Source organism: Erinaceus europaeus, chromosome 2 (assembly GCF_950295315.1).
Source record: "Erinaceus europaeus chromosome 2, mEriEur2.1, whole genome shotgun sequence".
Classification (NCBI taxonomy): domain Eukaryota; kingdom Metazoa; phylum Chordata; class Mammalia; order Eulipotyphla; family Erinaceidae; genus Erinaceus; species Erinaceus europaeus.
The window spans coordinates 121967865-121981481 of NC_080163.1; the positions used below are offsets into that span (position 1 = coordinate 121967865).

General features: G+C 44.3%; 1 protein-coding gene across 1 annotated transcript in view; it reads left to right on the forward strand.

Annotated features, from left to right (window-relative positions):
• The window catches only part of COTL1 (coactosin like F-actin binding protein 1), a 66471-nt gene that overhangs the window by 38042 nt on the left and 14812 nt on the right, over positions 1–13617 (forward strand). The window contains exon 3 of the mRNA XM_007528354.3: positions 909–1066. Coding sequence (XP_007528416.1) covers positions 909–1066 — 158 coding nt within the window. The remainder of the gene's footprint in view (positions 1–908; positions 1067–13617) is intronic.

A 13617-nucleotide genomic window follows, 5' to 3' on the forward strand; every position in this document is an offset into this window, starting at 1 on the left:
GGTGAAAGACAGGGAGAGGAGAGACACCAACATTACTTCATCATTTGTGAAGCTTCCCATTTAAATGGTGCTCCCATGTGGGTGTGGGGGTTCAAAGCCGGGTCCTCTCATATAGCCCAGTGTGCTCTCTACTGGGCGAGCTATCTCCTGGTCCCATAAATTTGTTTAAAAAAAGGGTGAGGGGTAGTCGGGTAGAAGCGCAGCTGGTTAAGTACAGGTGGCACAAAGTACAAGGACAGGCCTAAGGATCCCAGTTCAAGCCCCTGGCTCCCCACCTGCAGCGAAGTCGCTTCACAGGTGGTGAAACAGGTCTGTGTGCGTCTATCTTTTTCTCCTCCTCTCTGTCTTCCCCTCCTCTCTCCATTTCTCTCTGTCCAATCCAACAACGATGACAACAATAACTACAATAATAAAACAATAAGGGTAACAAAAGGGAATAAATAAATAGATATTTTTTTAAAAAGATATATTTACTTATTTTGTAACAAGAGAGAGGACAGAGGGGACCAGAGCATCACTTCAGCATACATAGTGCCTGGGAACCAGCTCTGACCCTGAGTCAAGTTCTGCTACTCTGTCTGCTGAGCCATCTCCTCAGCCACAAGGAATCTTGACTGTTCAAGAGAGGATGGGAGGGAGAGTTGCAGGTGGTGCAGCCAGCAAAGGCTGGATTTTATTCCCACTTGGCTGGAGCTGCCTGTGTAGCTGTGGGGGTTGGTGTGACCCTTGAGCCTCCATTTTTTTCTGTGGTCTGGGCGTCTGGGGTGAGGTGCCTTGGTCAGGATGGAGAGAGAGAATGTGGTTCAGGATTGGGCCCTGGTGGTGCTGTTGCACTCACCGACCATGCTTGGGGATGTGATATGGGGATATCTTCACCAAATCTGGAGCTTCTTTTGCCGTTGCTGCAGATGATGTCCGATTGTTTGCCTTTGTGCGCTTCACCACTGGGGATGCCATGAGCAAGAGGTCCAAGTTCGCCCTCATCACATGGATCGGCGAGAACGTGAGCGGGCTGCAGCGAGCCAAAACCGGCACTGACAAGAGCCTGGTCAAGGAGGTGGTGCAGGTACAGGTCTTCAGAGTCTTTCTGGGTCTGGAGTGGGCCACACCCCAACAAGGGTCACTGCCTGGCAGGGGCGAAGTGATCTGGGTGGAGTTCTTGGTCAGCAAGTCGGGTTCTGTCTCTGAACCTCAAGACCCAGTGTGGTTTCCAGGCAAGCAGACAGATGGCTCCAGGTATGGGGGATCCTAACCATCAACTGCTAGGAGCAAGTCTACCTTTGAGGGTGGCATGGAGAGGATGGTGGGAAGGAGGACCAAGATGATGGTCCCTACTGGTTGGGTCATTGGTGATTATGGATGGGAACTCCCCAGTGGGAGAGTTCATGCATGTCCTCTCTGATCATTGTATGGTGCATGGCAGGTACTCAGTAATACTTGCCAAATGAAGACATGTCAGGCTTATGACCCAGTGACAACTAGTGGGAATTATGTAGTGTCGGTGACCTTAGAAAGACAAAAACTGGGAGTCGGGCGGTAGTGCAGTGGGTTAACCGCACATGGCACCCAGCGCAAGGACCAGTGTAAGGATCCTGGTTCAAGCTCCGGGCTCCCCACCTGCAGGGGAGTCACTTCAGAAACGTTGAAGCAGGTCTGCAGGTGTCTATCTTTCTCACCCCCTCTCTGTCTTCCCCTCCTCTCTCAGTTTCTCTCTGTCCTATCCAACAATGACGACATCAATAACAACAACAATACTAACTTTAACAATAAAACAACAAGGGCAACAAAAGGGAATAAATAATTAAATAAACATATACATAAAAAAGAAAGACAAAGACTTTGTCAATCATAGTAGGAGTCTTCTTGAACTAGGTATTTGAGCACAGGCTGTGGTTGACTTGTTTCTGAATCCCCATCAGACTCTAAAGGAAGGAGGATTTGGATGTGGTGGTTTTACCTTTGATTCTGCCTCTCAACTCCTGAACAGTTCTCCTGGTCAAGGTCTCTAAAGTTTTTATGTGAATGTAGACACCACCAGAAACTTCCAAGGTTGTTCATTTGATTCTAGGTCATAGGATCATGCTAAGAAAAGAAAATCTGAGTTTGGGAAGGATTGTGCAAGACCACAAAGATGAAAGAGAGAGGTATCTTTTTAAAAAGGGATTTTCAATTTGCAAAATAATTTCTCAAAGCATAGGGTAGGGGTTGGGAACTCTAGGGTAGGGCTGGAGGTGGTGGTGGTCGTTCTTGGTCAAGTGCTAAAATTTTTATTTCCTAATTGCAGGGCTGAGGAGATAGCATAATGGTTATGCCAAAGGCTTTTATGCCTGAGGCTCAGAGGCTTCAGGTTTAATCCCCAGAGTTGAGCATAATAATAAAAACATTCCCTAATTGATGATGGTTGTATATCTCTGTGAACCTTCTAAAAATTATCAGAGTCATGGAAAAATCATGAACAAAATATTCATACACACAAGTAGAACCTGAAATGGAATTTGCATATTGCACCAAAGTAAAAGACTCTGTGGTGGGTGGGTGGGGAGAATACAGGTCCAAGAAGGATGACAGAGGGCCTAGTGGGGGTTGTATTGTTATATGGGAAATTGGGGAATGTTATGCATGTACAAACTATTGTATTTACTGTTGAATGTAAAACACTAATTCCCCAATAAAGAAATAAAAAAAAATATTCATACAAAAATAGACTGCAGGAGTCAGGCGGTAGCACAGCGGGTTAAACATAGGTGGTGCAAGGACTGACATAAGGATCCCGGTTCGAGCCCCCATCTCCCCACCTGCAGGGGAGTAGCTTCACAAGCAGTGAAGCAGGTCTGCAGGTGTCTATCTTTCTCTCCCCCCTCTCTGTCTTCCCCTCCTCTCTCCATTTCTCTCTGTCCTATCCAACAATGACATCAATAACTATAACAATAAAACAAGGGCAACAAAAGGGAATAAATAAATAAATAAATATTTAAAAAAATAGACTGCCTGGGCGTTGGGCTGTAGTGCACATAGTATGAAGTGCAAGGACCTGCTCAAGGATCTGGGTTCAAGCCCTAGCTCCCCACCTGCAGGGATTCACTTCACAAGCTGTGAAGTAGGTCTGCAGGTGTTTATTTTACTCTCTCCCTGTTTGTCTTTCCATTCTCTCTCAATTTTTCTCTGTCCTATCAAAAAAAAAAATCAAGGGGAAAAGGCCTCCAGGAACAGTGGATTTTAGTGCTGGTACTGATCCCCAGTGATAATCCTGGAGGCAAAAAAAAAAAAAAAAAAAAAAAGACTGCATGTAATGTGGCTGCCTGGAATGAGTCCCAGGACAGAAGCACGGGGAGGTGCTCTGTACCAAATCACAACTTTTCCTTTTGTTGTTGTTTTGTTTTGTCACCAGAGCACTACTGGTGAAAATTACCTGGTGGCACCCAGCGATTGAATCTAGGATTATGGAGATACAGGCATGGAAGTCTTTTTTTGCACAACCATTATGCTATTTCTCCTACCTTTAAATGAATTTACCTTGTTTTTCTTTCCTTACAATTTTCCTGTAAATCCAAGATTACATCCCCCCTCCACAAGACTTTTTTTTTTTTTTGCCTCCAGGGTTATTTCTTGGGCTCAATGCCAGCACTACGAATTCACTGCTTCTGGAGGCTATTTTTCCCATTTTGTTGCCCTTGTTGTGGTTGTATTATTGTTGTTGTTATAGCTGTTGTGTTTGTTGTTGGATAGAATGGAGAGAAATCGAGAGAGGAGGGGAAAACAAAGAAGAGGAGAGAAAGATAGACACCTGCAGACCTTCATCATCACCTGTGAAGTGATCCTCCTGCAGGTGGGGAACTAGGGGCTCGAACCAGGATTCGAATGCTGGTCCTTGCGCTCTGTGCTACCGCCCAGCCCCCAAGACTTTTCTTTAAAAAAGAGTAACAGGAAAAAACGGTTCGTCTCACAGGCAGGGCCACCTTCTCAGGGCTGCTGTGGGTGACCTGCCCTCCCCCCCCCCCCCCCCCCCGCCACTGTGGTGCACTGCTGTGTCCAGGGCTTACAGAACGCTCCAGGCTGTTGCTTTTTTCCTTGTCTGTACTTAACATAATCTTAGAATTCTGTGACTGCAGAGTCTTTGTATTGAATATTTTTCTAGGGGCCGGGTGTTCCATTTTACAAGTCCTCTGCATTGTACAAAATGTTCCCTGTTGCTGGTTTCTTGTGTCACTACCCATTTTTATTTTTATTTAGTTACTTATTTTATGAGAGAGAGAGAACAGAACACTGGTCTGACATATGAGGTACCAGGGATTGAACCCAGGGCCTTATGCTTGCAAGTAATTTGTTTTACTCGCTGAGCCATCTTCCTGGCCAATAATATTTAGTTAATTAAAACATATATATTAGAAGGATGAATATGGGATGATCTCACTCTCAGGCAGAAGTTGAAAAACAAGAAATGAAAACACAAGTAGAACCTGAAATGTAATTGGCATATCGCACCAAAGTAAAAGACTCTGGGATGGGTGGGTGGGGAGAATACAGGTCCATGAAGGATGATAAATGACATAGTGGGGGTTGTGTTGTTAAATGGGAAACTGGGGAATGTTATGCATGTACAAACTATTGTATTTACTGTTGAATGTAAAACATTATTTCCCCAATAAAGAAGTAAATAAAAAAAAACATATATATTAATGAGAGTGGGAGAGAACCAGAATATCAACTCTGGTACGTGTGATACTAAGGATAGAACTCGGGACCTCATGCTTGAGAGTTCAACCCTTTATCCACTGCCCTACCACCTGGCTCACCGATATTTATTCTTTTTCTTTTTTATATGCACAATTCCACTGTTCTCGCACCAGCTTTTTTACTTCTTCTTCTTCTTCTTTTTTTTTTTTTTTACAAATATTTTTGTTTATTATTGGATAGAGACAGAGGGGAACTGAGAGGGAAGAGAGAAATATATATATAGAGAGAGACAGAGAGACACCTGCAGCCCTCTTTCACCACTCGTGAAGCTTTCCCCTTGCAGGAGGGGTCAAGGGGATTGAACCTGGGTCATTGTGCACTGTAATGTGAGCGCTTAACCAGGTGCACCACCACCTGGCCCCTACTTCTTTTTTTTTAAAAAAATACAATATAATTTTTTTTTTTTTGCCCTTCTTTTTAAAATTCAGATAGAAAAGCATAGCAGGCACCACAGTACCACTCTACTATGGTGCTTCCATGTGGTGGTAGGTCTTGAACCCAGGCCCTTACACACAATCAGGTGCTCACTCTAACTGATAAGCTATCTTCAATTAAAAAAACATGGTGGTGGGAAATGAACCAAGGGCCTTGTGGATGTCTGACTCTGCCAGGTGACCTCCCAAACCTATTTTAAAATTTTGCATACTTAAAGAGAGCAGAGAGAGAGGGAAACTACAGCACTGCTCGATCACCCATGGAGTTTCCTTACTGCTTCCACGTGGTCCTGAGAATTGAACCCAGAGCCTTATGCATGTACAATATGTGCTGTATCCACTGAGCCATCTTCCAGCACCAATTTCTATTTATTTTAGATTTATTTATTAATGAAAGAGAGAAAGGATACCAGAGCATTACTCTGTCTAGCACATGTGACAGCAGGGATCAAACTTAGGACCAGTTCATCCAATACTTTATCCACTGAGCTATCTCCCAGGCTGACAATTTTAGTATATATATTTATTTTTATTTAGATTTATTTGTTTGCTAATGTTAAAGAGAGAGAACCGAAGTATCTGTTATATGCAGTGCTGAGGATTGAACTGAAGGACACAAGTGGGCAAGTATGACCCTCTGTCTACTGTGCCACTTCCCTGGCTGCTGGATCTCATCTTATATTTATTTATTTATTTATTTATTTATTTATTTATTTATTTATTATTGCCATCAGGGTTGTTGCAGGGGCTTGATAGCTGGCACTGTGAATCTACCATTCCTGGAGGCCTGCCTGTTCACCCACCCTCCCTCCCTTCCCCCACCTTTCTCTTTCTCTCCATTTTATTTGATAGAGCAGAGAGAAATTAGGAGTGGAAAGGGAGACAAGGAGAGAGAAAGAGAGACACCTGAAGAACTGCTTTGCTACTCAGGAAGCATCCCCCCTGCAGGTGGGGAGCAAGGGCTTAAACCCATGGTAATATGTGCATTCAACCAAGTGTATCACTGCCCAGCCCCCAATTTTTATTATTTATTTATTTTTAAGTTTTATTTTTAAAAAATATTTATTTATTCCCTTTTGTTGCCCTTGTTTTATTGTTGTAGTTATATTGTTGTTGTCGTTGTTGGATAGGACAGAGAGAAATGGAGAGAGGAGGGGAAGACAGAGAGGGGGAGAGAAAGATAGACACCTGCAGACCTGTTTCACCATCTGTGAAGCGACTCCTCTGCAGGTGGGGAGCCGGGGGCTCAAACCAGGATCCTTATGCTGGTCCTTGTGATTTGCGCCATCTGCACTTAACCTGTTGCGCTACTGCCCGATTTGCAGTTTTTATTTTTATAAATAATGTTCCAGTAGCATTTTAATGTCTGCAACTCCTTTCTGTCTTTCATGGGTTATTTCTTTGGAGTGCATTTTTAGGAGGTGGGATTCTGGAGTTAATTAGCATGATGATCCTTTAAAAAAAAAAGTATGACTAGACTCATGACTTAAAAGGTTTAGTTCCCTTCCTGGAACAAAACAAATGCATTTCTCTCATGTTCTAATCAGCATTGCTACATGCACCCTGCCCTGAACTTTGGAAGGCCATCTTCTCAACCTTCCTGGCTCCTTTTCTCCTGGCAAGTCTGGGTTCTCATGACTGGCTAGTTCAAGGAGGAAGGAACATTAGAATAGGCTATTTGCCAAGATATGTCTATGGGGGCAGAGTGTTGAATCTTGAGAGCTCCGTTTTCTTTTCCACTTCAAAAATTTGTCCTAAAAGTCAGTAGCATAAAATGAATTACTGCAGCTATTTAACTGTGACACTCAGTCATATTAATAAGTACACTCAATATCGGGCAATCATCGCCATTGTTCAGTTCCAGAGCTTTTCATCACCCTCAGAGAATTCCATTAACAGCCTGCAGAGTGCCTTTGAAATCTGGAACTATTCTCAGCTTGGTGAAGTGGGCCAATGGCAGAGGGGGGCTGGGGTAAATTGATACTTTGAGAAACTTCAGTTGGGTATATTGCTTCACTTGTTCAAGTTCAGTTTTGCAGTGAAAAAGAGGATCAAGGGAGTCAGGAAGTAGCGCAGTGGGTTAAGTGCAGGTGGCACTAAGCGCAAGGACCTTTGTAAGGATCCTGGTTCGAGTCCCCGGCTCCCCACCTGCAGGGGAAGTCGCTTCACAGACGGTGAAACAGGTCTGCAGGTGTCTATCTTTCTCTCCCCCCCCCCTCTGTTTTCTCCTCCTCTCTCCATTTCTCAGGGATTAGACTTTGACAGCTTTTGCTAGGTGAAATATTCCAGTCTCTGGCAGTTCTGACTTTATCCTAGGGGACAGAGAACCTTCCTCCCTCAATGCCAATCACTGCCTTAGAAGGATTGGCTCAGTGTCCAGCTGTTAGGGCAAGGGATGGTGGTGAAGTGCAAATATTCATTCTGGTAGATGAAGGGGATGCTGGCTTGCATTGCTAGTGCAGTATAACATTTTGATCCAAATCTCTTGATTTTCCAGCTCTTCATTTAAAAAATGGCTTATTGTCTGAGGCCATCACAAAATTTCATAATAAAACTACAGTTGGAAGTATACAAAGAGTTGACTATGCTGGCATGATGATGCATTGAGTCACTGACAGCTCTTTCCTTCTGCTAGTGGGGATGCAGAACAGCTGTTCTCTTAAGAAACCTTCTGGAGGGAGTTGGGTGGTAGCACAGCGGGTTAAGCACACGTGGTGCAAAGCGCAAGGACCAGTGTAAGGATCCCAGTTCAAGCCCCCAGCTCCCCACCTGCAGAGGAGTTGCTTCATAGGTGGTGAAGCAGGTCTGCAGGTGTCTATCTTTCTCTCCTCCCTTTGTATTCCCCTCCTCTCTCCATTTCTCTTAGTCCTATCCAACAATGATGACATCAGTAACTACAGCAATAAAAAAACAAGGGCAACAAAAGGGATTAAGTAAATATTTAAAAAATGTTTAAAGAAAAAGAAACCTTCTGGAGTGGCCATCATGGACTCAGTGCTGCCAGGATGGGTCCCTTCCTCCCTCGGCCTTTGCCACAATTTCCATGTGAAGAATAAGTAGACTGGCTTTTAATTTAAGAATGATAAGGGTAACATTTCCACATCATTTACTTTTTTAAAAAAAATTTAGTGATTTAATATTGATTTACAAATTTATATGTCTACAGGGGTATAAATCCACTCCATTCCTACCACCAGAGTTCTGAATCTCCAGTCTCCTCACTGGAAGCCACCGCTGTTCCCCTAAGGTTGTAGACATGATTCAACCATCATCCACAACTGTCTACATTTATACAAAATTGCCCCCTTTTTCTTTAAGATCTAATCCTTTCTTCCCCTCCAAGCCACTCATGACAACATTACTACCTCCATTTGTCCCTCTCCTTTCTTTTCTTCCTTTCTCTCCAGATGCTGATGGAGCTGGAGCTCAGAACTCTTTTTTCCCCCATCTTCTTCCTCTTCCTCTTCTTCTTCTTCTCCTCTTCCTCTTTCCTTCTCCCTCTCTCTCTCTCTCTCTCTCTCTCTCTCTCTCAATCTCTCTGTAATCTCTCAATCTCTTTGTAACCAGAGCACTGATCATCTCTGTCTTATGATGGTGCGGGGAATTGAACCTGGTAATTTTGAGCCTCATGTGTGACAATTTGTTTGCATAACTACTGTGCTATCTGCCCCTGTCCCACATCATTTACTTTGTATGAAACAGGTGTAAAGTGATGGTGAAACACTGGAATTAAGAAAAGTGTGTCTTAAAATTTAGTGGTGTTTTTTTCGCCTGCCTGCTTATAAAAATTATCTATCTATCTATCTATCTATCTATCTATCTATCTATCTATCTTTATGAGAGAGCATCCAGAGCACTGTTCAACTCAGCATATGGTTGTACTATGGATTGAACCTAGGACTTCAGACATGCAAGCCCTGTGCTCTATCACTGGACTATCTGCTCAGTCCTTAAATACCCCCCATTCAGGCATGAGTCTCTTTGTATAACCATTATACTATATATCCTCATCCTCCTTGAATATTTTTCTTGTGAAATGGTCCACAAATAAAGTATGGACCTTTGAAGCCTCAGGCATGAAAATTTGTTGTGTAGCTGATGTGCTATCTCCCCAGCCCCACCTCATCTCCTTAGTCATTTTTCAAATGATTGTTGTCCTTTTTCAAATGACTAAGCAAAAAGATACCACACCAGTTACACAACAAGCTTTCATGCTTGAGGCTCCAAGTTATCAGATTCAGTCCCCAGCAGCACCATGAGCCAGAACTGAGTAGTGTTCTAGTCAAAAATAGCAAAGAGGGTGGTCTTTATGCCACTAAGTGCCTGCCTGATTGGGTAAGCTTTTCTCTTTCCTTGAGCCTCAATTTCCCCATTTATAAAAAAGCTGGATGAGTAGATCTGCTGTGTGTATTCTGTTTTAACACATTCTGAATATTATTATTATCATTATTATTATTTAACATGGTGCTAGAGAATGAACTCAGGGCCTTCTGCATGTGTGACACAACTGAGTAGTTTCTCCAGCCCAATATTTCATAGAGAGAGGGGGGGGGGAGTGGGAGAGAGAGAAAGAGAGAGACCTCAGCATAGCTCACTGTCTACCCCCCAACCTTCAGCCTGTGCTGCCTGTGATGTTTCCTGTGATTCTGGGGCTCGAATGCAGGGCCTTTCATAGGGCAAGGCACATGTTCTAATGGCTGGGCTATCTTCTGGCCCATGAATGCAAAAAAAAGAAGAAATGTAGAACTTTATTTCTTTTTAAAAAAATTTTTTTTATTATATTTATTTTCCCTTTTGTTGCCCTTGTTGTTTTCTTTTTATTGTTGTTGTTGATGTCATTGTTGGATAGGACAGAGAGAACTGGAGAGAGGAAGGGAAGACTGAGAGGGGGAGAGAAAAATAGACACCTGCAGACCTGCTTCACAGATTGTGAAGTGACTCCCCTGCAGGTGGGGAGCCAGGAGCTCAAACCTGGATCCTTACTCCCCGGTCCTTGCGCTTTGCGCCACTTACACTTAACCACTGCACTACCACCCAACTCCCTAGAACTTTATTTCTGATGGTATGTTACCTTTAGTATTATTTTAAAAAGAGTTGTTTATTCTTGTTTAGAGAGACAAAGGAGAGAGAAAACCAGAACACCACTCTGAGACGTGATTCTTCATGCTTGGAAGTCCAGCCCTCTAGCTTCTGTCATCTTTTGGGCTGAAGCATCTTACCCTTAAAAGAATCCCTTCTGGGGCCGGGTGGTTGCGCACCTGGTTGAGCACACATGTTACAATGCAGAAGAACCCAGGTTCAAACCCCCAGCCCCCACCTGCATGGGGAAAGCTTTGCAAGTGGTGAAGCAGAGCTGCAGGTGTCTCTCTGTCTCTCTCCCTCTCTATCACCCCTTCCCTCTCTACTTCTGGCTGTCTCTATCCAATAAATAAATAAAGATTAAAAAAAAGAATTAATCCTTTGGAGTCAAATAATGCCAGTTCAGATTTCAACTCCATCAATTCCTGAGTGATCTTGGGCATGTTGCTCATCCTCTCTAGGCCTCAGTTCCCAGAGGAATGGGTTAGTGTGTTCCACGGCTGGCTGCAAGGCAGAATTAATGAGCAACTGTGTACAGAGAGCGTGGAACAGTATCTGGTAAAGACCACAGTGGCAATGTCACCACTTCTACTTTTCACTTTTTTTTCCCTTATTTATTAGTGATTTAACATTGATTTACAAAGTTACAAGATAATGGCTACAACTCCTCTTCGTTCCCACCACCAGAGTTCCTGATCCCCAATCTCTCCATTGTAAGCTACAGCAGTTCTCCTAAGGTTGCAGATATGGGTTAGCCAGTTTTCACTTTGAAGACTGATTTCCCACTCCTTCCACTCCTCCTCCTCCTCTTTCTTCTTCCCCTCCCCCTTCCCACCCTCCCCCCCCCTCACAAATGCATTTCCTGTGCTCTGCTGGCTAAGTCACTCTGTGGCTTCTAGTTGGTGGACAGTGCCTGGTGCCTGACTCTTTACATTGTGGATATCTCCTTAGGAGTTGGGAAGGTCACATGTGACAATAGCCACAGCCACCAGCAACCCAGCAAGGACCTGGTGCAGCTGCCTTTGTCAGTGCTGACTTTGGACAAGTTTTATCCCTCAGGGTCGGGCATCTAGGTAAACAAACATAGGGGAAAACTGAGGCCCAGAGCAGTGACAGGACCTGTCCCAATTCCAGAGCAAACAGGAGGTAGAGCTGGGGTGGGCAAACCATTTGACTTTGGATTTCTTTATTCTGTGTTAAGAGCCAGACAAGGAACTAAGACACCACTGTGACCTTGATGTTTCTGGAGAAAGTAAGGGGGGGGGGGTGAGCTGGTCTGGGCAATCCTCTAAAGGGGCCACACACCCAGCTGCTTCACCACTACTGTCTGTTTGTTACCCAGAAGTGCCTGGTTGATGCCAGGGACCCGGAACCCATTCCCTTATCCTGGTGGCTCTGTGGGATAACTGGATTGCAGGGCTAGGTTCTCTTGACTTAGAACAGAATCAGTCTGGGATACAGATTGCTTGCCTTGCAGAAAAGCTATGTGCACATGATGCTTTTATTTATTTAATTTATTTTTATTTATTTTATTATTTATTTGAGCAGTTGGGGAGCCAAGAAGCAGGAGGTGCTATTCAGCTTTCAGAGTTGGGCAGAGAGGAGGCCAAGGCTTCCTCCTGAGAGAGGGGAAGGCAGGTGGTTCAAGGAGAATGAATGAACCTGACTGGTGCAAGTTCATATGGCTTCTGACCCCCAGTGCCAGGCTGGCCTTGAATCCTGTATTTTCTGGAGCGGCAAAGATAGCCCAACCATAAATTACCCATTTTGCATGCCTGGTAAGACCTCAGGAGAACTCTACCAGATAATTAAATACCCTTTAGAATGTGATTTTTTTTTTTCCCTGCAGGGTTGTTGCTGGGGTTAGGTGCCTGCACCATGAATCCACAACTCCTGGAGGCTTTTTTTCCCTTTTGTTGCCCTTGCTTTATTGTTGTGGTGGTTATTATTATTGTTGTTGATGTCATTGTTAGATAGGACAGAGAGAAATGGAGAGAGGAGGGGAAAACAGGGGAGGGGGGAGAAAGACAGACACCTGCAGACCACTGTGAAGTGACTCCCCTGTAGGTGGGGAGCCAGAGGCTCGAACCAGGATCCCTATGCGGGTCCTTGCGCTTTGCGCCATGTGCGCTTAACCCTCTGTGCTACCGCCTGACCCCCCTTTTTTTGCCTCCAGGGTTATCACTGGCACTTGGTGCCTGCACTACAAATCCACTGCTCCTGGAGGCTATTTTCCCCCCTTGTTTACCGTTGCTGTTGTTGTTAGATAGGACAGAGAGAAATGGAGAGAGGAGGGGAAGACAGAGAGGGGGAGTGAAAGATAGACACCTGCAGACCTGCTTCACCGCTTGTGAAGCGACCCTCCTACAGGTGGGGAGCCGGGGGCTTGAACTGGGATCCTTATGACAGTCCTTGTGTTTTGTGCCATGTGCCATGTGTGCTTAACCCGCTGCCCTACCACCCAGCTCCTGAATATGACCTTTTTAAAAGGATTTATTTTTTATACTTTATTTATTGAGAAATAAGACATAGAGAAATATTGATAGGAGGGGGATATAGAGAGGAAGACAGACACCTCCAGCCCTGCTTTACCACTTACGAAGCTTCCTCCTGCAAGTGGAGACCAGGGGCTTCAACTGAGATCCTTCCACATTATTAATATGTGTGTTCAACCAGGTGCGCCAGCACCTGGTCTTTTTATTTTAAATCTTATTAGGTAAAGGATGAGAAATAGAGATAGAAAGAGGGGCCAGGTGGTAGTGCAGACATTACCATGCATAAGGACCTGGGTTTGAGCTCCTGGCCCATACCTGCAGGGCAGAAGCTTCATGAGTAGTGAAGCAAGTCTTCAGGTGTCTTTCTCTCTCCCTCTCAATTTTGTTCTGTTCCATTGAATAAAAAATAAAGTGGAATGAAGAGAGACAGAGAGAAAGGGAGACATCACAGCACTGTTGTACCTCTTACACAGCTTCCCCCGCATGTGCTCCCATGTGGTGGGCTCTACCCCAGGTCCTTTTGGTAATGTGGTAACGTGTGCTCTCTATTAAGTGAACCACCTGCTGGCCCTCAAGATATTTTTATTTACTGTGTGTTTGAAATAGTACAGAATACCACTTCATCTTTGAGGCATTCTATTTGTTTTAATGAAAGAGAGATACAGAGATAGAGGGAGACTAGAGCACTGCTCAGCTTTAGCTTATTGTGATGCTGGGTTTGAAACTGGGACTTAGGAGCCTCAGGCATGAAAGTTCTTTTGATGCACATGAATGCACAAGCCCCTGAAGCTTCATGAGTGGTAAAGCAGGTCTCCAGGTCCTCTCTTCCTCTCTCTCTCTCTCCCTCTCTCTCTCTCTCTCTCTCTATCTCTATA